This window comes from Triturus cristatus, chromosome 7, assembly GCF_964204655.1.
Source record: "Triturus cristatus chromosome 7, aTriCri1.1, whole genome shotgun sequence".
NCBI lineage: Eukaryota > Metazoa > Chordata > Amphibia > Caudata > Salamandridae > Triturus > Triturus cristatus.
This window is the reverse complement of record NC_140590.1, coordinates 941,895,700-941,922,765: the sequence shown is the minus strand read 5'-3', so window position 1 is coordinate 941,922,765 and position 27,066 is coordinate 941,895,700. Positions and strand designations below refer to the sequence as shown.

The window sequence follows — 27,066 nt, the reverse complement described above, 5'->3', positions numbered from 1 at the left end:
CGGAATCCAGCCAGAATGGCCGGCTGGTTTCAATTCCGACCACCTAAATTGTAATTAGGTGGTTGGAAGTGAAACCGACGATCTCGGCCAGAACTCGGAGGCTTTCTGACCGAGATTGTAATCTGGCCCTTAATGTCTTTTCCGCGACCGAGAGAGAAAAATATTCAAATGGGAAAGAAGTAGGAAGAAAAGGGCAGGAAAACCACTCCAAGGGTTATCGAGCAGGAACCAGCACGGGTTAGATAAAGCAGAAGGGATATATCATGTAGTGGATGGAAGAGCTGTGAGATTGAGTCAAGACTAAGTTGCTTTGGTATTTGGTGTGCTGACGTTTAACAACTAAGAATATACATAGTTTGATAGAAAAAAAGGAAGTGGAATAAAACAATCATGAACAACATGCACAGCATTTACCTTACTAGACTCTGGCGCTTCCTGCACTTCATCTTTTGTATGAACTGATGTGTCTGTAAAGACGTGTTCTAGACTGTCACATTTGTTTGCTTCTTTCCTCTCAGAGGTGAGAAGCTCTTGGATTTTCACTTCAGAAATCTGGAAAATAATATAGCTACACTCAGAAATAAGTACAAAATGGGTTAATAATCAAGAGCATGTCAAAAAATAAATAATCAATTTCTTGAAGGATGTATCGACACCAATGTTATGCTATGGCTTCACAGGAAGATTTATAAATCATTTTATTCTGTGTCTTCAGGCCTCTAGTAGTGTAGAGAGACAGGTGCCTTTCTGTGTGTAATGATACCTGTGAATGAGGAGTGTGGAACCTATGATACCACATCCATCGTGCTAATAGTCCAATTGAAGTACAATTAATTATCTGTTTCCCTGTGGGTAATATATTGCGAGCTTCATGTCCTTGTAAAATCATAAATCTGGAGAAATGGCCACACAAATATCATTAAAAAGGCTACTGTCATTTTTTCATATCCATTGACCTCCATTTCAGTATGACTAATTGGCTCAGACAAGCGGTCAGCCCTCTCATCACGTTTGGAAGCATTTCTTCCTCTGCAAGCCTCAAGAATGGCAAGTGCTACCTCAAGAGAGAGGGCTCCATAGACTCTTGTACCTTTATATGCTGGCAATTGTTTCTCCAACACACACAATTAATCACACAATCTTGGCTGGAAAGAGCTTGTATCACTGAACTAAGGGTATGCATTTGTTGGTTGAGGTGGTCCAAAAATAACTGCAGTCCCCAAGAAGTTAGCAACAGCTTCAAGAGACCTGATCATGCAGTATTTTCCTTTACTTCCAGGTGAGCTCAACTGCACTTTTTATGCACTTACAATGCATTCCATGACAAAAATGCTTCCATATGCTCATTTTTATATCCACAGAAGATTACATTAAAATAAATGCAAGAAGGTATTTAAGTGGACAGGGCCTGTGTTAAGAGTTCCTAAAACAGAAGGCTCCACTCCTGCAGTAGAATTATTTGACCACCCCAGGAAAATAATAGTTAGTCCGAAGGCCCACCAGATGGCAGATGTTTTGGGAGACTCCACTGGGGATTTAATAAATCCTCATTATAAACATTGTTGGACTCTATGTTGGAAAGTGGATCATTAGTAATGATAAGCAGGGATCTACCACCAGTACTATGGCCACAAACACAATAAACGGTTCACTCAAGGTCTCAATAAATGATTCCCTTCCTCAACCCTTAGCACCTGGAAATGAGCAGGGAGGCTTAACTTAAAAGATAGGTGTGTGAAGCATTTAAAAACACCAATACATTAAATAAGTAAGACACAATACACAATAAAAGAAGGTTATATTTTATGAACAAATAGACACCAAAACTACAAAAATCCAATTTAGGGAACCAAAGATTTGAAGTTGTAAAGCATAAAAGTAAAACTAAAGTTTAGAAGCAAATAGTGCTCAAAGGGTTAAAAAAAGGTCATGCTAGACCGGGACAAAGTCAAGAGTTCTTTACACTTACTTTCAGAAGTATTTCTTGATGCAAGAAAGTGGTCCACAGCACCAGCCAAGTGTTCAGATGCTCTGGTTTGCCTCTTGGTTTCAGGGACAATAACTCTAACAATGCACCCTGTCAACTGATGGAGCTTTTTAAAAAAGAATTTGCTCCAAACTTGTAGAACTTCTTCCTGAAGTTCCTCTTGTGGGTGGTTCAAAGTGTCCAAAACACAAATCTAAGGGTCAAGAAGCTCTGAGATGGTCCATGGCATGTTGAGACTACAATTCCCACAATGCACTAGGCCAAATCCTTAAAAGTGCACTGGACGCACTCCAGGATAGTAACTTCTTGATGGAGATAATGCAGGTGGGCTCTTTTACCCTGTACTTTCAGGGAGTCTACTCCTTCATCCCTGTGAAGCCAGGAAAAAGACATTAGATTGTGCAGCAGGTGCAGTCCTTTGGGTGTAGTTCTTTGGGGTGCTGCTCAGGGTTTCAGCAAGGTAGTCCTTCTTCTCCTTGTTGTTTCAGGCAGCAGATCTAAGTTACTCGTCAACTCTTTCAATTTATGCAGTGTTCCTGGGCGCAACTGGGGGTCACCTATGACCAATAGGATGCAAGGTGCCTCCTCCCTCAGGTATTTCCACTTCCTCCAAAGTGTGGAATATTCTTGTCCCAGAAAGCACTATTCTCCCAAAATCCATGATGGAGCCAATCTATCCTGAAGAGTTAGATGTGGCTAAGCCAACCCGCTGGTGTGGCTAAGATTCTAGCTCACTCCTGTCAATATTTATAGTTAAATAAAATATTCATTGTTAGCTACTTTTCTACAATGGGGAAAACTAAATTGGTAGTTTTTTCTTACCAGGACTTATATAACATCTTTTATAATGTCCCTACTGATAGTTACATGGCACCATATTCCTGGGGAACTTATGGGAGGCCTTAGGGTTGACAGACATGTAAAAATAAGGTAGTTTGAGTCTTTGGAAGTAACTTTACTTCCAAAGATGAATTTTCATATACTTTCAATTAAAAAGCAACCTGCAAGGCAGGACTGTCTTTTAAAATGAAAGCAGGCACCGCAGTAGTGTGCACTTAAGTGCATTAAAACTACTGGGCCTCTAAACCTATATGCCCTACCATATACTAGGGACTTACAGGTAGGTTATCAGTACCAATTGTAATTATACCTAATGAATGTACGCTTAATCAGAACACAGGCCCTAGGTCTGGTTAGCAGACCATAGGGCACAGTAAGAGTCAGAAAAACAGCATCTATTAGTCAAAATGGGTGGGGGTGCTGCATACAGTTTCTGATTTCTCACATAGCCCTCCCTAGCCAACATCCTGAAGACTCAGCCCAACCATGGTCTTTCAGGCAAAGAAGAAAGTAGAGAAATGAGGCTGTACAATTGCAATGTCTGCTCTGCCTTACATCCTCCTGCCAAGGTCAATTCCTCTGGGGAGCTGACCTATCTCTACAGTAACAAGACCCATTTTAAATTGAAACTTCGTCACAGCTGTTTCATTACTTCCACCGCCCTCTCAGTAAATGGGGGGCTGCCTGACAAACTCTAATTGAGTACCTTAGTGTACCCTGTATAGATTTCATCCTATCACTTTGACAGATCCAGCATGATTGTGCTGCCATCAGCACTTTCAAGCAGCGATGCTGACCTACCTCAAGGTTTCAACTCTTCAATCCTCTTCAAGGCTTACCTCAGGTCACTTCTGGATTTCATCGTGTCTCAAGGTATCATAATAAATCTATCCCAATGACACTCTTCTTAAAGTTGGAAAACCTAAGAGACCTACAAATGTCAGGACCAAGTCATTTTCTCCAAGCCTTCGACAAATGGGTTTTAAAGACTCACGTTAAACATAACTTGTCACAAACAGATCCAAATATGCCAAGAATGGAAGGACTGCCTGCCTATGACTATGTAGTCCAAGAACTCAGTATACCACCAAACACATCAATGGAAGTGAGAAAGCTGGCAGTGAACATGATCCCTCACCTGTCCCTCGTCTGCCAAATGAACCAAGTAAATAGATGCAGTTTCCATCATTGCAGATTGAGTGAGGAATCTTACAGAATCTGTGTATACCAAAGAATTTCTAGATTATAACATCATTCATTCTGTTCTACCTTCAATATTCATACATACTCTTTCTTGGGACACCAGTCTCTCTACATTCTGCATATAATACAGAATATGGTAACAAGACAACTACTATACCTTCATCAACGTGACCACATCACAGATGCCCACCAGGCAATCTACTTGCTTCACAATGCCAGTTGATCACCATTCAAAACTTCAAGTATCAGCCATAGGACTAGCTAAAGACCCTTTCTTCATTCAAGTGCAGCCAAAATACACCTCTTTAAAGAAAACTCTATCACTGTGCAGTAAGATTTGAAATTCACTCCCAGAAATCAGTTTCCCCTCCAAATACTTGTTTTTGATTCCATATAGTGGTCTGCTGCTTTTTGGCTAGGTTTACACTATGCAAATGCCATAATCATACATATAGACAAACATAGATACATACATACAGAGATAGCTACAAACATACATACATACATATATACAGATGGAAAAATGTTCACAAAACAACCTCTGCTGGAGACTTCCACCGCAAATGACCGTAGCTCTTTACAAGAAAACAATTCTCCGCACAAACGCAAAAACTTTGCATTTCTCTTCTGGAAAAGACAGTAAACATCCAAGGCCAAGTGCATTTCCAAAAGTCAAGCTATCCTGGCTGATATGGGGTGATATTCCTAAACCGGTTCTAGGATGCTTCTTTACAGTCCAAGGAGGACCTGGCATGGTAGTTCGGGCTGGACTGTTCCCATGGGGAGCAGGGTCAAGACTGATGCGCAAATGGCTGGGTTCAACCTGGAATTACGTGTTGATCTGTGGTAAATATTTCATTACCGGTACTATTTTTTATGCGGTAAAATCTAGTAAGAATAACTCAGTAAATATAAGAGGCAGAATCCGTGGTATTAGAGGTTCTAAAAGGCTTTATTCCTCTACAAAGGAAATACAGTTCGAACTGCAGGCTTCACATTCCATCACCATGAGGGTTCAGGAAGGAAGGGCAATACATTATTGACAGGTAATCATTTTTATAAGAAACGCATTACAGTGAAACAGATGCAGGAGGCGTAACAGTTGATAAGATAGATAAAATATGCATACGTAACTAAAAAAGGCGGACATATAGGCGTAACTTAGAAAACGTCATTATACATGATGTCACAAGTGGGTGGATCCATAAGAGAATCCTGCAATGTCAGCAGAAATATTTGGCAGAGATGCGTGCGCAGCCGCATGACGTGTGATTGACGTACAACTAGAGGGTGAAGGGGACTTGACATTTAGCTCTACATGTGGAGACAGAAGTCTGAGGGGTCATGTCAACCTAATCCCAAATCATATCTAATATCTTATGTTTAAAGAACTGTATTATCCAAAAGGAAAGGTCTCTCGGACGGAATCTATTCTATACTGACTGTTAGTGCGTGTACAAGCGTCTAAGTGTCTACATGAGATGCGAGGGGGCAGGAATCTTCCATGGTAACAGGGGCTATGAATTACTTGCATGAGGACAGCGAGGCCTGGCCCTTAGCACGGTAGCTGGAAGAATGTTTACCTAAACTACTAGACAGGAATGCATCGGATGAGGAGCGGAGCAGATAATCTTGAAGGTGAAATACAGTTTTTGGCAGGCAACAGGCTGGATCAGGCACCGTTAGCCGCGCAGGGAGTAGGACAAAGTTCATGGATACAGATGCAGGCTCGGACTGGAGCTTTCAGAGGCAGAAGGCAGGAAAAGGCTTGATGGCAGAATTCAGGGCCTACTCGCCTGAATCTGTAAAATGTGGAAAGTGAACCACATAAAGTCGGTGGCCTTTCATACTTAGGAATGGAATATCTGACCCATTCATGGCGGATCTGAAAGAGGACATGTTGACGGTGGACGCACATGTATTTGCGTCTTCATAACTGGAACTGGAGGGAACATACATGTACTTATAGCATGCACATGGAGCCGTTGGGGTCTACGATAGGGGACATAACTGATCACAAAATTCATATTTCCTCATTCCCTCCTTGTCCCCTACGGACCCTCAGGAGATATCGATCTTCATCAATCCATCGGTCTGTTCATATAGCATCATTTGTTCTTCTTTCTTCTTCCGGGATCTTGAACGAAAACTTGGATGCGGGATGCACGATGTGGCACACAGACCACAAATCGCTGGCCCACATTGTAGACATAAGCAGCAACTGAATAGTATGAGAAAGCCAATACCTAGGAAGGATAGGATCCTCCATCCCCAGGCTGACAACACGCTCCAGAACCAACCGGACCAAGTCCAGGTGCCTGGACTCTGGTGTATCTGGCTCACAATCTTATGAAGGCGAGTTATGGCTTTATATACTGACGGCGAGTTTTCTGGTATGAAAACACAGCAACTTGATCCGATGACCCTACAAGCTCCGCCCCTATCGGCCAGGATGACGTCAAGGACAAGACGATTTTGAAGCACAACAATCCGCATAGCAGACTGCTCTTCTGTTAAATTGCCTAAGGCGGAAGTAGTCTCATTTACTACTGCTTCAAGGGTTCTAGTTAATCTACGTATCAGCTTACTATTAGTGACTGTACCTATATAGGGAAAGAAACCTTTATTGAAATCTGTGTATTGCTCCCATGCCGTTTCAGTGTAATCAACAATCGGGAGATCTCTCTGCTGTCTATTGTGTACTAAATGGGTATTTCTATGATAATCAGGAGGAGCTAGGAAAACAGGTGGCAGAAGGAGTGCTATGTAACAGGTACCATCCCAATCTAGAGGTAGACGTATATATGCGGTCTGGCCACATATGAAGTAGGAATGACGGGAAGCTCTAAATGTAGATTTGCCTTGATCACTGAATTTTATTACAGTGGTGCATTTACTATGGCCCATGTGTATGGAACCATTCTTTCTTACACATAATTCCCCTTTAACTGGGAATACTGACATAGCGGGCAAGATTGGTGTAGCTTCGGATTCAACATTCAGAATCAGGAGGTTAAGTGTAAAATTACCAAATCCATATACTTCATTTTCTAGATCAGTTCCTGTTCTTTTGGGAAGTCCCTCCTTGTTAGGGTAGCAGACTTTAAGCAAAACCAGGTTCAGGTTTCCCCATACCCAGTTGTCTTGATAAACTGCGGAATTTGAATCTAGGGAATTAATCAAACTAAACCATGCTCCACAGGAGCCATTATGAGTGAATGGGTACGGAAAGAGGGGCAAAACTCCCTTATAGTTCTGATAGGGAGGGAGTCGGCCACATATCCAACAATTTGTAGCATTGCTGGTCTGATGGGAGTGATGTAACATACTAATAAATGTGTTGTTGCGCAGCGCAAATCTATAGGACAACTCATGCGGAGGTAATTCGCTAAAAGAATGTTCAGCAGTAACATTGTAAGCACGTTTAGAAATAGGGTAATACATATGAAGCAGTACACTTAGTTATGATGATCAGAAAACTTAGAAAAAACAAAATTAATAGTGTTACTGTGCAATGACTACGAAGTGATTTACAATACGCATGCTTTTTAAGCTGCATCTGTTGATTTCTTTCTCGATTCCGGTCTAGAGGATACATGTCAGAGACAAATTCAACCGATTCACCTTGGAGAGGACTTAAACAATCAAATTGTCTGACTTGCTAGACCTTAATTTCAGTTTATAAAGTTCGTGTTTTGTCGGTTCAACCAAGGGGAGCTTTGAGTCTGTCTGTGAGGGAATGCAGGGCTGAGTGTTCACATCGGATGGTAGTCCATAAAATTTCTTGATATGACTCGAGTGCAACCACCCTTTACGTCCCTCGATCTTCACGGCTGTCCTAGTTTAGGCGATTTCCACCTAGGCTCCAGTTGGGTCTTCCGGTCGAAATTCCGCACCAGAACCAGGTCACCTGGAACCACGTCATGGGGCTTTACCTCTGTGTTATCGGGAAAAGCTGCAGCTACCTGTGAACGACAAGATTGTAGTGCAGACATCAAGGAAGCCAGGTAATCTGTCAGCATATTACAGTCAACATCAGTGATTTTGCGAGGTATAGGCGTCCCCCACATATTTGGTGGTCTACCGAAGATCACCTCGTACGGGGATAGCCCTGTTCGAGAATGTGCTACCATTCTCATGTAAAAGAGCGCAACTGGTAAGGCTACTATCCAATCGACACCTTTTTCTCTACATATTTTGGACAATCTAATTTTCAGAGTTTGATTATGGCGTTCCACGAGACCTGCTGCCTCGGGATGTCGGACACAGTGGAATTTCCATTGATAGCCTAACAAAAGTGAAACGTGTTTCATCAGTTCGGATGAGAATGGCTGGCCGTTATCTGAGTAGACAACACATGGCAAACCATATCGTGGGAAGAATTCTCGAACTAACTGTTTGGCAGTAGTCGGGGCAGTGTAATCTGAAACCGGGTAGGCTTCTGTCCAACGGGAAAGAGCACAGACAACTACGAGAACATATTTGAATCCTCGACATCGTTCCATCTGGATACAATCCATCTGGAGGACTTCAAAAGCATGATCGGGAGGTTGAAATCCACCCTGCTCTACGGGGATGCTTTTACCTGGATTAAACTGACAACATATCATACAGGTACGTACTTTCTGTTTGGCTGCTGCTCGCAAGTGTTTGTTGAACCAAATATGTTGAATACTGTCTAGCATAGCTTTTTCTCCTAGGTGCACTGGACTATGTATTGTGTTAATGATGACTTGAACCATGGAGTCGGGAAGAAACCATATAGATTTTTCCTTCGTCATCCATCCTTGATCCGTTTGGATCCCTCCTAATTCAGTCCATTTCTTTATTTCTTCTGGTGTAGCATGTGTCTGTATGTCAATTACATCAAGGGCGGGATCCTTAACTGTCATGCAATGTGTTGGTGTCGGAACTATTGTCTTTGTCGTGTCAGTTGTATGAGTCTGATTCTGAGCAGTCTGTTTAGCTGTTCTGTCAGCTAGGTCATTACCCTGAGAAATGATATCGGTAACTTTTGTATGGGCTTTGCATTTCATAATCGATATTGCAGTAGGTAGGTGAATCGCGTCTAATAGGGCTTGGATGAGGGGACCGTGTTGGATGTGGGCACCGTGAGAAGTTAAATAACCTCTCTCTCGCCACAGTACGCCGAAGTCATGGACGACTCCGAATGCATAACGTGAATCTGTGTATATGTTGACTTTCTTATTTTTGGCTTGAATACAGGCTTGTGTCAGAGCGATGAGCTCTGCTGCTTGAGCTGACAAAGTGTTAATACAATTTGTTTCAATGACTTCAGTGTCTGTTGTGACTGCGTAAGCGGCCACTAACTTTCCTGTACTTGTTCTCATACATGAACCATCTACATACAATGTCAAGTCTGAATCTGATAAAGGGATATCTGTCAAGTCTTGTCTGGGTTTCGTCGTGATAGTAATGACTTCAATACAATCATGTGCTAATGGATCTGTTCCGTTTACTGGCAAAAGTGTGGCAGGATTTAACGTATTACAACGTCTGATTCCTATGTGCGGCTGAAACAATGTCAATTCGTAACCGGTGAGTCTCGCTATAGTCAAGTGTTGTGTTTGTGTGCGGTTCAAGAGAACCTCTACTGCGTGTGGTACTTGTACTGTCAATTGATGTCCTAACACTATGGCATCGCTTTGTCTGATTGCTAAAGCTGTTGCTGCCACTGATTTCAGACACGCAGGAAGAGCCTGAGCTACTGGATCTAATGTACTAGAGAAATAAGCACATGGTTTGTGTGATCCTGCTTGTTCCTGAGTGAGTACTGACAAGGCAGTACCGTCGCGTTCTGTAACAAAGAGTGTAAACTGTTTACTATAACATGGTGTTGCTAAAACAGGTGCTTGGCATAAAGCTTTCTTTAAGCTTTCAAAGGCATGTGTATGTTCTTGAGTCCAAGGGAGGACAGTCGATGTGGCTGCCTCCTGTGTTGTCAACTGGATGAGTGGTTTTGCTAGAAATGCATATTGAGGGATCCACTGCCTACAGTATGAAGTGAGACCTATAAAAGCCCGCACCTCCTTTTGTGTCTTGGGTGGTGACATGTTAGCGATTAACTGGATGCGATCAGGTGTAAGCTGTCTTCCCTCCTTGGACAGCGAGTGCCCAAGGTAAACAACTCGCTGGACACAGAATTGCAGCTTAGAAGGGGACACCTTGTGCCCCTTGTCGGCCAGAAATTTTAAAACCGTCAGTGACGCTGTTTCACATTCAGGTTCGCTTCGGGCGGTGATCAGCAGATCATCGACATATTGAAGCAAGGCAGTGTTAACTGGCATGTGGATACTGTCAAGTTCTCGTTTTAGTGCTTGGCTATAGATGCTGGGGCTTTCTGTAAATCCTTGAGGTGCGCGTGTGAATTTAAAACTTCGTCCATTTAAACTGAATCCGAACAGATATTGACTTTCCGGATCTATTGGGACGCTAAAGAAAGCATTCTTGAGATCAATTACAGTGAAGAACGTTGCTTCTGAGTCAATAGCTGTTAGTAATGAAGAGATATCTGGAACCACAGGGTATTGTGGTACAATACATTTATTTAATTCGCGCAGATCAATAACTAATCGATATACTGGTGGTGCCTTTGGATCCGTTCTTTTGAGAATCGGAATTATCGGGGAATTACATACATTGGAGTCGGTTTCGACAACCACTCCTTGTGCAATGAGCTCGTCAATGATTTGCAGCAAAGCCACAACAGCATCTGGTGGTAACTTGTATTGTCGCATTCGTGGTAGTACTACTCCTGTTTTTAGTGTGACTCGATATGGTGTAATGTTCATGCAACCAACATCAGTGGGGCCTTGTGCCCATAAATGTGTAGGTAAACTCTGCAGCCGGTGGTCCATGTCTCTGGACACATAGTGACCTTTAAAGTCACGTAGAAATAGTCGTACTCCTTCCGGAGAACAACATATTATAGCTCCTAGAGCTTTCAATGTTTTTATACCTAACAAGTTTTCTGGACATGATTTAGTAAGTAATAGATCTGTAGTACGTGTCAATGGACCAACCGTAAGTGGAAGGGGTTGCGTAACTTCATTAATGATAGGCTTTCCTGAGAATCCAAGGGAAATATTCTGTGAGCCTGAGAGGGGTGCCCCTGGAACTTCACTGCGTCGTATAGTTGTTCTGCTTGCCCCTGTATCAAGTAAAAACTTTCTGTCTTCCCCTAATAGTTCACTATGTACATAAGGTCCCTCTTGATCTACAGGAACCTCAATAAGGGGTAAGCCAACTTCCCTCTCTAGGCTATTTCATGTGTATCGCTGATAATCGGGATAATCTGCTTGTGCATACTGATACATCTGTTGTGTCGTTGCTTGCGTGGCAGCAATAGGCTGCGCTTGTGGTGGTGCTACGTTGGAGTGCTAAATCTCTAAGGGTCTGTTTATTTCGCGGCGGTGTGGCAAACATGTCTGTCGTACCTCCTGTAGCACCATCTGAGGTGCTGGGCAAGAAAGGATTCGTTGGACGTAAGATAGAAATTGTAGATGCGGGAAAAACAGTAGAAACGGACGGACCTGTGGGGATGGGCGTAGGAGTTTGTTGTTGCGGGGATACAGACGGGTGCTCTTGATGTTGAACACCATCGGCAAGCGGTGTGTGTGGTGTGGCATTAGCATACTCGGGAGCTACGTCATCTAAATAGGAGGAAAGGAAAACATCTTTTGCTGTTTTGGGATGTGCTTTTATCGGGAGCAATGGGGGTGTCAAGTTTTTCGGTATTTCCGGGGTGGCCTGAGGTAACCTTTCGGCCAGAAGAGGATACATACCATTCATAAGAGTGTTTCGTTGTCTGTCTACTTGTTCTGCTTTTACTCGGGTACCTTCCTCAATTAATAGATTTTCTCGGGCTTTATTTGAATTCTCCCTACTCTTCTCTTCCTGTCTGAGCGCTTTTTCTGTACGTCTATATGATTCTTTACGCCATAATTCAATGGCATCTTTCTGTGACTGTCTGGCTTTCTTTTTCCATAATTCTTCTTCTACTCTCATGATGCAATCTGCATCCCAGGTCCCCGTTGCGGGCCATCTCTGACTTTCTGGTAAATCCTTGGTGTAGTCCACCCATAAATCAAGAAATAATACGGCATCTAGGCCATGCTTATGATACATGAAATATCCTGGAGTGTCCCTAGGTGGAATGGGAACAGCTTCTTCGAGTACCCCTTTTCTAGTTTTGATCTGTCTTAATTTCGAAAAGAGCGGCATTTTTAGATCTGGTTACTTAATCTTGAACACACTTAATACAGTAAACACAATGATGAACAGTCATTCACACCACAATGTATAGAACGTTAAAACATTTAACACTTAATAGTTTAACGAACAATGATGACTAAATAGAAAACTAGTTACTGACATAATACTGACACTAGATAATACTTGATTATATGCAAAACATACTAGATATACTGCTAAACAGTACAGATACACTGCTGAAACAGTGCAGACCGGATTTGTGTACCAAAACCCGTCTTGACCGGCACAGACTATGTGCACGTTTAAATGCCTCCCCGGCAATGGTACTCACCGGGTAGCGCGGAACGGAAGGCCTCGGAACTGAACTGAAACTGGACCGGACTGGACTCGACTCGACTAGACTTGGAACTTCGGAACCTGGTGGGCCTCTGTATACCTCGGATCTTGCTCTCTCAGCTAGGCTCTGGTCGGGATACTTCGCACTTCTCACCGCCTCGTCTGGGTGTTGATCGCAGCCTCAGTCGCCCCCGCTTGGCCGGAGGGAGATACAGGAAATCCTGCAGGTACGCGTTTTTGTCCGTTCAGCTGTGGCAGGAGACCGGGCCTGCAACGCACCTCCGGCGCGTGAGATGAGAAAGTGTCCCTGTTCGGGCGCCAATTTATGTGGTAAATATTTCATTACCGGTACTATTTTTTATGCGGTAAAATCTAGTAAGAATAACTCAGTAAATATAAGAGGCAGAATCCGTGGTATTAGAGGTTCTAAAAGGCTTTATTCCTCTACAAAGGAAATACAGTTCGAACTGCAGGCTTCACATTCCATCACCATGAGGGTTCAGGAAGGAAGGGCAATACATTATTGACAGGTAATCATTTTTATAAGAAATGCATTACAGTGAAACAGATGCAGGAGGCGTAACAGTTGATAAGATAGATAAAATATGCATACGTAACTAAAAAAGGCGGACATATAGGCGTAACTTAGAAAACGTCATTATACATGATGTCACAAGTGGGTGGATCCATAAGAGAATCCTGCAATGTCAGCAGAAATATTTGGCAGAGATGCGTGCGCAGCCGCATGACGTGTGATTGACGTACAACTAGAGGGTGAAGGGGACTTGACATTTAGCTCTACATGTGGAGACAGAAGTCTGAGGGGTCATGTCAACCTAATCCCAAATCATATCTAATATCTTATGTTTAAAGAACTGTATTATCCAAAAGGAAAGGTCTCTCGGACGGAATCTATTCTATACTGACTGTTAGTGCGTGTACAAGCGTCTAAGTGTCTACATGAGATGCGAGGGGGCAGGAATCTTCCATGGTAACAGGGGCTATGAATTACTTGCATGAGGACAGCGAGGCCTGGCCCTTAGCACGGTAGCTGGAAGAATGTTTACCTAAACTACTAGACAGGAATGCATCGGATGAGGAGCGGAGCAGATAATCTTGAAGGTGAAATACAGTTTTTGGCAGGCAACAGGCTGGATCAGGCACCGTTAGCCGCGCAGGGAGTAGGACAAAGTTCATGGATACAGATGCAGGCTCGGACTGGAGCTTTCAGAGGCAGAAGGCAGGAAAAGGCTTGATGGCAGAATTCAGGGCCTACTCGCCTGAATCTGTAAAATGTGGAAAGTGAACCACATAAAGTCGGTGGCCTTTCATATTTAGGAATGGAATATCTGACCCATTCATGGCGGATCTGAAAGAGGACATGTTGACGGTGGACGCACATGTATTTGCGTCTTCATAACTGGAACTGGAGGGAACATACATGTACTTATAGCATGCACATGGAGCCGTTGGGGTCTACGATAGGGAACATAACTGATCACAAAATTCATATTTCCTCAGATCAAAAAAATTATGGATTGAGGCCCAGATCTCTATTCTGGGGTGAATGTTTGACATTGTTCAGAATTCTATCCATTAATTGTTCTTTTTGCATCTTAAAAAGAAGGCATAAAAGATGGGCTGCACCCTAGATGACTCCTACAATCACTAGGAGGGAACAGATAGCATGAAGCTCCGAATCATAGCTCCCTAAAAACAGAACACATTATCTAAGGATAATAGGAACAAGCATATGTCCAGTTATCTCTCAAACTGCTTTGTTCCATTATAAATAAGTACAGATATATGTCCAAGGTAACAATATATTTTTCAACGTATCAGGCGTAATAGTTCAATTTGAAAGGTACAAATGAAACGTTGGTAGAGCATAGCACCCCAGAGCACCCCTGCCTGCTACAAGAAGCCAAGCCACTGGTTTCCAGGATGAAGGCTGTTAGCAAGCGAGCAAAGGATGTGTATTGGGACTCTGACACAGGGCAGAGAAGCAATCTGGTGCTATACTAGTTCTCGCTACTCTAGGAGCACAACATACACTTTCTTGCTTTTACACAATAGTGAACTAAAACCTACTGCACCATTGAATTAGATTTTTGAAACTAAGTGAGAAATAGCGGGTCCCTGTCATGAAATGGGTGGCGGAAATGCAGGTCATACTGTGCTGGGTGGTGTTGGCATCAGCACTGACAGCATTTTCAGCCCCTCTCTTCACCACTGCCGCTGCGGGATCCCAGATCCCAGCAGAGACAAGAGTCTTGAGGTTGTCCCAGCGCCACAATCATAAAGCAGGGGGAGGCCTGAAGCGATTATGGTGGTCGGACCACCATCCACAGATATGGCTGTCCCCGGACCGCTGTGCTTGTAATTAGGCCCATAGTTAGAAGAAATCAATTTCACTTTCACCATTGAATTTGATTTGTGAAACTAAGTGAAAAAAGGGTCTAACTATTGTGCCATGTTTAAACATTGAAATTTGCTTTTATTCATGTCTAGGCCTTATCCTAGAATTTGCAGCTTTGTGAAAATAGGTTTTGGAAAATTGTCCTTATGAAGGCATACCATTCACAGTGTGTAATAAGTCACATTTTTAAACACTAAACACCTATTCATGTGTGTGTACATATAACACTCTAGGGATGAATTTCTCTCTAAATAATAAATAGGTTTTGCCTACATGTCACAGGCACTTTTTCTTGTCAAATGTCACTGCAGTGTTTCGAAACAGAAGCCTCGCTAGAGAACAGTGGTGCCTCTCAGGCGTATACATTTGTTATGTATGTGGGAGGTGCAAATACACACTAAGGCCCATATATAACAATTAATTTATTTATCAGCTTTTAACACACTTACTGGAAAGTAAAATACACCAATTGGATAGGAAAAATACTACAGTACAATTTTAAGGACATAACACACAAATTGTGCACTGACCAGCAATGTCAAGGTGCAGCGGTTCAAAATACCAGCAAACAAAGGAAGCATAAAAAAGAGGAAAATTGGGGGCGACCAGAAAGTTGGATTTCCTACACAGCCCCATAGAGTGGCATGCTACCCATTCACAAATGTAAATGGGTATGAAACGCAGTATAAACTGAATTACGATACAAGGCTAGAGGTATAATTGCCTACTCCTTTCCCATTTGAGCATAAGAGCATGTGATGAAAAACAAAAAGTGTATTATTGGAGATTGTGGAACCCGTAGTCCTAAGCTTTTTACATTTTTACTATACTTAATAATGCTGAGATCTCTGCCCTGATCTCAGAGTCTCCCTTTGGTAAAGTAAATGGAAAATTACAAAGAAAATGTGTTTAACTTGAACATAAATACTAATGAAAATTCATGTTATGTATTTTTACTTTCAATACAGAACAATATAAAAAATGCTGCAACACTATTTTAGAACAGAACGGTACAATAAATTAATTTTGAATTCAAACTTGAAATAATGGAAATATATTAGACTAATTAAAAATTATTGTTCTGAAGTTTAAATCAGAAAATGAATCCCCTGCTTGAAAAAAGAAATAATGTGCATTAGTAATTATTAAAAGTAATACATCGAAATATTTTTTAAATAATGTGTAGTTAACATTATTTTTTAGTTCAAAATAGGTTTTTAAATATTTTATAATTACATAATACATATTATTTTTATATACTTTCTAACATGAATATATATTAATTTACAGTATGAACTACTTTTTTAATAATTTAATTTGACATAGTTTCTTGTTTGTTTTTATTTTAAGTCCCTATATCCATTATTTTCTATGGGAGGGTGTTGCAGTACCAGTGGTCGGCGTTGTGCAGTGACAGTCCGATTTTGTGAATACTGAAAGGCTGTAAGTTATCTTGTAAATTTGGCCCTGTGATGCAGGTAATATACTCTCTATCAAACTGTTAGTGTAAAATAGGGTTTGTATTGTTTTAGAGCACTGAAATACAATTCTGATGTAGAGCTGTAGATTACAAGTTTAGTCTCTTATTTTTCAATGCTAAAAAAGGCACAAACCTTACATGTCGGATGGCTGAATGTGGACAGCAGGTCCTTTAGATGTTCTTCAGACCCATTGAGCTAAGGGGAAATTAGGGGTGGTGCCACCCTTACTCATGCCCTAGTGGACAAGCAGTGCTTACTGAAGCCGGTGATTGCTGGTGGAACCCAAGGGCACCCATCTTTCAGAATTGGCACTAATGTTTTCTCATAAGACTTTGACTGCATGCTAGAGAGAGAAAAACATACAAAAGGGAAAGAAGCAGGAAGAGAAGGACAGGAAGCCACCACAAAGGTTACCAAGCAGGAATCAGAACAGGTTAGATAAGGGTAGAGGATAGATCCATGAGTTTGCGTCAAGACTACGTAGCTTTGGTATTCGGTGTGCTGACGTTTGCAACTAGGAATATACATTATTTGATAAGAAAAAGGAAATGAAACAAAATAAACATGAACAACATGTACAGTATCTACCTTACTAGACCCTGGTGCCTCCTCCACTTCATCCTTTGTATTAACTGTTGCATCTTTAAAGACTTGTTCTCGACTGTCACATTTGTTTGCTTCTTCTCTCTCTGTGGTGAGAAGTTCTTGGATTTTTACTTCAGAGATCTGGAAAATAAGATAGCTACAGTCAGAAATAGGTATAAAATGGGTTAATAATCAAGAGCATGTCAAAAAATGAATTAACTGTTTCTTGAAGGATGCACAGACACTAAAATCATGCTATACCTTCACAGGTAGATTTGTACCGTCTTTTATTCTGTGCCTTCAGGCTTCTAGTAGTGCAGGGAGACAAGATGCATTTCTGTGTGTAATGACAGCTGTACATAAGAAGTGTGGAACCTTAAATGCCACAGCCAGCATGTTAACAGTCCAATCGAAGTAAAATTAATTATCTGTTTCCCTGTGGGTGATATGTTGCGAGCTTCATGTCCTCAACTGCTCAGAAATCTTGGGCAAGGGCCATACAAATATAATTAAAAAGGCCACTATCATTTTTTCATATCGATTGGCCTCCACGTCAGTATGAATAATTGTCTAAGACAAGCTGCCAGCCCTCACATCATGTTTGGAAATGTTCCTGCCTCTGCAAACCTTAACAATGGCAAATGGTAGCTCAAGAGAGAGGGTGCCATAGACTCTTGTACCTTTATATACTGGCAGTTCTTTCTCTGAGAAACAGAATGAATTATACAATCTTGGCTTGGAAAGAGCCTGTATTGATGGAGCGGGTAGTACAAAATTTTGTATACCCCCTCATTTCTGCATGTTCGTACTAATCAGAATAATCTATTAATTGTAATAATATTAATCTGTTTGAAGTGATACCTAATCAATCTTACTAATGTATGAATTACACGTGGGATTTGCATCTTGCATGGCTAAAATAATTTGTAAACTAATATACGTACTCATACTAATACTAGAAAATAAAATATTGCATGATATATGTTGCTTTTGTGACGTAATTGTAAATTGCACCAGATGACATCATTGGGTGAATATAAACGCTTTAATTGTCACTATTATGCTAGATAATTACATACACATAGGGGAATTAGTGAGGGTTTAACATTTATCCATAATTTCCATGTTTTAATTATTGTTTGTGTTTGTTTTGCTTAAGTTGACCGGTTGGGCCTTTCGACAATATGGCTGACTGACTTACTCGACGAGAGAGCTACCATTCCACGAGGTTTCAGACCAAGTGCGCATGTCCAGGCTCCCGAACAAGTGGCCTCAAGATGACCTGCACAACCCGTACCCAAGCAAGGTCGCGACTGGACTTTTGCCAAGAATTTTAACAATGGACAAGTTTGACAAACCGGATGGATCATGTGTGAGAGTGTGACATCATGGACTTTGGGAAACCGAAACGGACGATCTTAACCAACCAATCAAGACTGCCTAAAACTGACTTTTGTTACATTTTGACATTAAATTCATTATAAAAGATGGTAGAATAGTGAGTAGAGAGCTTGCGGTTGTGGATTTTTCTTTTTCTGACGTTATGCTGATGGAGAGGTCGGTGACACTGCTGGACAGCTGTTTTCCTGAATCTTTGACATACTGAATTGCTGCCCAATTTCTTGATGAACTAAAGATTTTCGAACTGATGGGCATTAACTGATACATACGCGCTTATGGTCCAGACCCAATCTTTGGGACTGTAGCGTGCTGCATGACGACTTGATTGACTTAGAGGACGACTAATAGCCAGATTACATAAATATGATGTTCTGTGGTTTGAATAACGATTTATTAAAATGTGCAATTAATTAGATAAACAAAATTATTGATTAACAAACAAATGTGTTGGGCTATTTATTGAAAAAGAATAGATTAAGATTGAATGTAAATTAAAGGAATTGGGTCACCTTTATCCAATACAACTAAATTGATCTATCGACTAAATGGAACGAATATCTCAAAGTTCAAGGTACTAAGGGTATTAAATGTGTGTTTATGTAAATATGTTCTTTTAGGTCAAAAGGTATTCTTTTCATGTCAGCGTTTGGAACACTCATCTCTCCCGTAAGAGCAGATCAGAAATGTGTGAGTGTTGGTGTTATGGGCCCCACCAATGAATGTATTGAGTGAATGTGTTAATATGATATTTGGTCTGTGACGAAGGGAGGATTAGAAATTCCACGCTGCATCAGTTTTTCTGATAGCAGAGTTATGGTTTTTATTGTTTTGGTTTAGGTGATTATTGCTTGTACATTGCTTATTGATATTGATTATTGATTGATATTGGTTTATGTATTAACACTCTATGTTGAGTCGCGTCGAATTTCATGTTGTCTGCACGGCTTCTGGCATGTAGGAAGTCGGAAGTTTGTAACAGTTCCGTAGTAGGGCAGAGGTAAGCGCTGCTCTCGGGAGAGACGGAATTGTTGTTGCCCTGTAGGTACACAGGGGAAACGTGTAATGAGTGAAGTTGCACGACGCATTGTCTGGGTTTGATTCGGTAGCATCGTGTGTTGCCACTAGAGACATTTTCTGTATGAGAGAAGTGCGTATGATAGCGAAGGTTAACTAGATAACGATAGAAAGAATCAGGATCATAAAAGGAATGAGAGCACCCATGACCCAAAGAGAGGTGAGAATGTTTCTTGGAATGGTTGGATATTGTCGTCAATGGATCAGTAACTTTTCGTTGATTGCAAAACCTTTGGTACGACTGACAAGAAGTGATGTGAGAGATCCCATTGATTTGAGCAAAGAAGAATTGGCACCTTTTAAACGATTGAGAGATGGGTTGTGTGAAGCACCTGCATTAGGTATGCCTGATTATGAGAAAGAATTTGAGTTGTACTGCAGTGAGAGGAATGGATGTGAACTCTCTGTTCTAATACAGAAGCATGGAAAACTGAGGAGACCAATTGCATATTTCTCATCAATGCTGGACCCAGTAGCTGTAGCCCTACCCGGGTGTTTGAAAGCAGTAGCTGCTACATGCCGGAGTTTGGAACAGAGTGAAGGAATTGTAATGGGATATCCTGTGAAAGTGTTTGTACCTCACGATGTGGCAATCTTTTTAACAAGGAGTCGCACTCAGTGTATGACACATAGTCGGCTGACTAAGTACGAGAAAGTCATATTAGGTGCAACGAATGTAAGTCTTGTGAGATGTTTGAATGTGAATCCTTCAACATTGCTGCCTGATGCTGAGAATGTGGAAGTCAGAGATGAAGCAGATCATGACTGCCTGGATGTACTCGATTTCTGTACAAAACCACGACCTGACATAAAAGATGTACCTTTACCAGAAAGTGATTCTGTCATGTTTGTAGATGGGTCTTGTTTGAGAACAGATGATGGAGTGTTGAGTGTGGCATATGCAGTATGCACAGTTGCAGCAGTGATGGAAGCGTCCTAACTGAAAGGAGTAAAATCGGCCCAAGTAGCTGAACTTGTTGCTTTGACTAGAGCATGCAAGATTGGGAAAAGTGTGAGAGTGACTGTGATAACTGACAGCCAGTATGGCTTTGGAGTCGTACATGACTTCAGTCTGATATGGCTGCAGAGAGGATTTTTGACATCGAGTGGAACTCCCATTAAGAATGCTGAAGTGGTTGGAAAATTGCTTGAGACGATACAGCTGCCTAGGCAATTGGCTGTTGTGAAGTGTGCGGCCCATAGTCAAAGTGGTGATTATATCGCCACTGGCAATAAATAAATATGCTAATGACATGGCTCAATACTGTGCACGTAATCAGAATTCCATTAATCGGGCCAAGGAAAAAGAGGTGATTTCTTGCTCTTTGATGTTTACTAACATTGTGGGTACGTGGGAAGGAGTGAGACAATTACAGGAAGAAGCAGGAGATGAGGAAATGAAGCAATGGGTAAAAGCAGGATGTGCACCCAGAGAGAAGGATAATGTGTGGGTCTATCAGGATGGAAGACCAGTTATGCCTGATAGTATGATGTCTGCCATGGCACGGATGTATCATGGTCAGGGACATATAGGGAGAAATGCCATGATCAGGTAATTTAAACAGACCTGGTACAATGCAAAATTCAGACTTGTAGCAGAAAGTCTTTGTCAGAGATGCCTAATATGTCAGCAATACAATCCTGGAAGAAAGACAGTAGTGAGTCTAGGAACAATAGGTCGAGAAGGAGGGCCTTTTACCAGAATGCAAGTGGATTTCATTGAGATGCCTCCCTGTAGCAGGTTGAGGTATGTTCTAGTTATGTTCTGTCTGTTTTCCCAACAAGAAGAAATGATGGGATGACAGTGGCAAAATTACTTTTGAGGGAATTTATCCCTAGATTTGGGTTCCCAGTAACAATTGAATCAGACCGAGGAGAATATTTCCATAATGAGATCATAAAATTGATTTGTGAAGCATTGAATGTACGCCAAAAACTACATTGTGCCTATCGACCAGAAGCTTCTGGTGTGGTGGAACAGATGAATGGTACTATCAAAAACAGGATAGGGAAAATGTGTTTAACCACAGGTATGAAATGGCCTGATGTCTTGCCTCTGGTACTTATGACTATTAGATCAATTCCAGACAGAACTACAGGGTTGAGCCCCAATGAAATTATCATGGGACGGGCGATGCGACATGTGTTCATACCAGTCAACAAGCTGATGACTATAAATGATGACATGGTGTTGGAATACTGTAAAAGTCTGGCTGACGCAGTTCATTCTGTGTTTCATCAGGTTGGAGCGGATGCCACCACCCTTGAAAAGAAGCAAGCCCATGATCTGAGCCCAGGGGACTGGGTAAGGATAAAAGTACACAGAAGAAGAAACTGTTTGGTTCCAAGGTGGTGAAAACCAAGACAAGTCATCTTGACCACAACAACAGCTGTAAAATGTGCTGGAACTGAAAAACTGGATCCATGCAAAGTCATACATTGAGAATTCCAAATCCAGTGGATAGCAACGAAAATGAGTATTTTGATGAATCAGAATCCAGTACCAAGTCTAACATTTGTCCCCAGAAGTATTTCCTTGAGAAGAAGGTTACAGATTTCTGATACCAGCTCAGACTCAGAGACTGAACAAGGAGTTCAATGTTCTAGGAAAAGACAAGGAAAGAACAAAGAAAAAGACAGTGATGAGACAATAAAAGAAATTAATGAAAGGGAAGTTCCAGATGAAAGATTGAGAGAAATTCCACCTGAAACAACACATTTAGATGGACAGGTGCCAGATACAGAGAGAGAGGGAAAGATTATTGCGGAAGACCCCCGAGGAGGTGTAGGGAACTCCATCATCCAGTTAGAAGAAGGGACAAGTAGTCAGCAGGAAGATTGCGGGTCAGACATTCGAGGAGGAACAGAAGTAGGGAAAACAAAAGAAGTGGTGGAAAAAGAAACTGTTGAGAGTAAAAAGCAAGTTGAAATAGAGTCAGAGGAGAGCGAAGATGAAGTACCTGAAGGTCGAGTTCTAAGAAAGAGAGCTTGGAGAACTGAAAAGAACGATAAAGGAAGTAAATTGAAAAGAGTAGCAAAGGACGACGTTTGGCCGAATAAAATAAAAAGGTTGAGATATCGACTGACCCGAGTAAACTCACTTAGGGCTGAACAGGTGAATGAAGTGACGAGTCAGGAGAAATCAGAAGACGAAGAAACCATTGTAATTAAAGAAAGCAAAAGAACAAGAAAACCTAACCAGAAGTATAAGTCACCTCAATGGATGTATGTGGCCCTGCCTGAAGTAAAAGAAGAGGCGGATAGCCAAGGAAATCCAGAGGTGGTCGTACCAGAAGTGGTTGAGGAGGACGAAGAATTGGAGATCCTGAGAGTTATCTTGTCCGATATTGGAGAAGAAGCGGATGTTCAGGACATTCTGTATTGAGATCACGAAGGAAAAGTGAAAGATGATGAAATGCCAAACTGAATGAGACAAGAAAGCTGCTAAGGGAAAGACAATAAAATACGGAAACAGACAAAAACTGGTAGAACCAAGTAGGTACTTAGAGCCTTGGGTTAGAAAATGAGTTGTGAAGTAGAAGAGGCTAAGTCAAAAGACACTATCCATTTTAGCAAAAATGGCAAACACAGATAGTAGAAAAGGTAGATGTATATTCTTGAGAAGATGGTGTAAAATGTGTTGTTGTTGTTGTACAGGATTACTAATGTTTCTGTGGAGCATACTTGCTCTCCTGATCTCATTTAAGGTTACTATAGATACAATAGAAGAACATAGTGAAAACCAAACTAATATAGAAAAGATTCAAAAGGTAGTTCCGACTAGAATAGATAAAAATTATTTACATAAAGACAGGTCTATAGCAGATTTTTCTAATAATGTGTTTACAAAATTGTTGTATGAATATGTAAAGACAATGGACGTAAGGGACTGCTACATTTGTATGCAGTTACCTGCCTCTGTATCGGAGGGTGTGACTCATCATCACCTTCTAGTAACTTATGGAATAACATGTAGTGTAATAGCTAGTTTATTGTATCAAACAGGGAAATTAGAGTATTATTTTTCAGATGTAGATAAAATATTTTCACAAGTACCGTCAATTAACAAGCTAAACAAGGTAAAACCTGCAAAGGTATTAGGTGAATTTTTCTTAGAGACTAAAGAACTAACATTAGACTATATACTTAAAAACAATTTGACTTGCAGTTTAAAGAAAGAGGAAAATACATTTTTAGATATGGTTGAAGAAAGGAGACTGAAAATGCAAATAAAGGCATCTGAAGGAAAGGTGGAAAAGACAGTCTGGAATGTAGAAATGGAAAAACACTTGAAAGGTGAAGCTAGTCCAACTATGGCTTTAGATTGGCCTCAGAAAGGGAAATTGTGTATTAGAAGGAATCAAACTGCATATGATAATTATTTTGTAGGTAATAGTGAGTGCCATGATACATACCGAATCATGGGTGGATGGGGATCTAAAGGTGGGAAAGATCCAATTTTTCCTGGATTATATTTCATTTGCGGGAACAGGGCGTATTATCGTTTGCCATACCATTGGTATGGCACATGTTATGTAGGTCTGGTTTTCCCGAAGAATTCCACATGGATAGAGGAGAAGATGGTGTACATAGTTTAGGTAGTTATTTAGCACGTAGTAATAGAGAATCTTGGTCAGATATTGTGGGTGACATCTTTGGAGCATTGATACCAGCAGTGGGAATATCTCTGAACTCAAACAAAATTAGAAGGCTTTCAACAGTAGTGGATCGCTTGTCAACAAGCACCGCCTGAGGATTTTTATTGGTAAACACTGAAATGTTTGCGTGCCATGGTAATGCAAAATCGACTTGCCCTTGATATATTATTGGCAAAAGAGGGTGGAGTCTGTGGAATGCTGAAAGTTCAACATTGTTGTACTTACATTCCTGACGAAAGTAAAGATTTGAAAATTTATATTAAAAATATTACTGAACTGCATGGATGAAATTGCACCACTGGAGGTTGAAGGTATTTGGAAAAAGATTGGAAAGAAAATATCAGCTATTAAAGATTTCTAAGTAAATTTAGGTAGTACCTTTTTAGGTAAAATATTATTCCCATTAACATGTGTGATTTTCATAGTATTAATAATAAGATTAGGGTGTATCTATTGTAAAAAGAATAAAAATCAGAAAAAGTTAAAAAGAGAAAATTTAAGGAGAAAGATAAGAAACAAGAGAGAGAATTTGAAGAGATAGAATTAGAGGAAGTTAAGGAGAATATGTATAAGTCAGCAAAAGGAGAAGAGACAGGGGAAACTGAATTATGAATAAAAGTAAGAAATCACTTTGGAACGCCATAAAGAGGGATACAAAATTTTGATGGTGTGGTGATATAATCACCAAAGGGGGGATTGATGGAGCGGGTAGTACAACATTTTGTATACCCCCACATTTCTGCATGTTCATACTAATCAGAATAATCTATTAATTGTAATAATATTAATCTGTTTGAAATTATACCTCATCAATCTTACTAATGTATGAATTACACGTGGGATTTGCATCTTGCATGGCTAAAATAATTTGTAAACTAATATACGTACGCATACTAATACTAGAAAAAAGAATATTGCATGATATATGTTGCTTTTGTGACGTAATTGTAAGTTGCACCAGATGACATCATTGGGTGAATATAAATGCTTTAATTTTCACTATTATGCTAGATAATTACATACAAATAGGGGAATTATTATTATTATTATTATTTTGCGATTTCTAAAGCGCCTGGTGACCCGTAGGCATCCCCGCGCTATAAACTTGAAGAGATCCAGAGGAAGGGGAGAGGGAGTGAATTATTTGGGGAACAAGAGGGTTTTAAGTTTCCTGCGGAACGTAGTGAGGGAGGGTTCCAGACGTAGACTGAGAGGGAGTGAGTTCCATGCTATGGAGGCATTGGCCGAAAAGCGACGACCGCCGGTGCGAGCCTTCCTAAATTTGGGAACCATGGCAAGATGTTCGGCGTCAGAGCGAAGGGGTCTGGGGGCTTTGTATGGGGTAACCATATTTTTTAGCGCGGCTGGGCCAGCTCCATTGATGAGCTTGTGGGTGGTGCATAGGGCCTTGAACTCTACTCTCTGGCGAACAGGGAGCCAGTGTAGGGCTTTAAGGGCAGGCTTTGCTGAAACTCTAGGGGGGAGGTTCATAATAAGCCTGGCCGCCGCATTCTGGGTGCGTTGGAGTTTGGCCAGGGTGTACTCAGGGGCCCCAAGATAGATGGCGTTGCTGTAATCGAGCCGGGCCAAAACAAGACCCTGGACCAACAACTTCCTGGATGGGAGCGGAAGAAGAGGCAGGATCTTGCGCACGGAACGCAGGAGACCGAAGCAGGTGCCTGCTGTCTTGGCCGCCTGCGTTTTCATGGTTAGGTCGGGTTCCAACCATACTCCTAGTGTTTTGATCTCAGTTTTAGGAGAGGGGATTTCGCCGAAGGTGTCAGGCCAAGATGTTGGTGGAAAGGATGTCCATTTGTTGCCCAGGAGCATGATCTCGGTCTTTGCACCGTTCAGCTTCAAGGCCGAGTCACACATCCAGGTATGGATGTCCTGGAGACAATGCAGCAAGCTGTCAGGGTGGTTATCCAGGTGGGACAGGGAGACGACTAGTTGGGTGTCGTCAGCGTAGTTAATTATTTTTATACCGTAGGGGGCCACTACATCTTCCAGGGGGGCCATATAGACATTAAACAGGGTAGGGCTGAGCGACGACCCCTGGGGAACTCCATTCTTCAGTGGAAGAGGTTCTGACCGGGAGTTGCCGTCCCACACCTGAAAGGATCGATAGGAGAGAAAAGATTCGATCCACGCTCGCGCCGTACCCACAATTCCTGCCTTGGCCAGGCGATGTAATAGGACACGGTGATCCACCGTATCAAAGGCGGCGCTAAGGTCCAGGAGGATCACTGCCACTGATCCCCCTGAGTCTAGGATACACCTTGCCTCCTCGATGACAGAGAGGAGGGCGGTGTCCGTGCCATGGCCAGGTCGAAACCCAGTTTGGGATTGGCGCAGGATATTGTTTGTCTCAAGAAATTGGGACAGTTGCGAGTTAACTAGCTTTTCAGCCATCTTACTGATGCATGGGAGCAGTGAGATCGGTCTGTAATTAGACATGTCATCCGGGTTAAGTTGGGTTTTTTTCAGCAGGGCCTTAACGACTGCGTTCTTCCAATTGGGGGGCACCGTTCCTCCAGCGAGGGAGGAGTTGATAAGGTCCATGATGATAGGGGCTATGGTGGGAGACACCTTTTTTAGGAATCTGACCGGGGCTGGGTCAAGAGGGGAGCCGCTTTTCATTATCTCTAGCGTGGACATAACCTCGGTGAGGGAAACTGCTCTAAAGGTGTCCAGCTGTGGGCTATTGTTGCCGTTTGCTATATCCGGGGTGAGAGGGGGGCTGATGGTAGGAAGAGAGTCCAGTATCCGCAGGATTTTCGAATCGAAGTAGTTAGCCAAATCCTTACTTCTGTCTGGGGGGGGGGAGTGAGGGGGGGGTGCTGTTGG

At 41.7% G+C, this 27,066-nt stretch overlaps 1 protein-coding gene across 2 annotated transcripts in view; it reads right to left on the bottom strand.

The window, feature by feature from the left end:
• Positions 1–27,066, bottom strand: part of LOC146810887 (uncharacterized) — an 898,367-nt gene that overhangs the window by 634,895 nt on the left and 236,406 nt on the right. For both annotated transcript variants that reach the window (XM_085617928.1, XM_085617929.1), the window contains exons 11-12: positions 17,090–17,227; positions 415–552 (exon numbers count right to left, since the gene is read on the bottom strand). In XM_085617928.1, the coding sequence (XP_085474054.1) occupies positions 415–552; positions 17,090–17,227 (276 nt within the window). The remainder of the gene's footprint in view (positions 1–414; positions 553–17,089; positions 17,228–27,066) is intronic.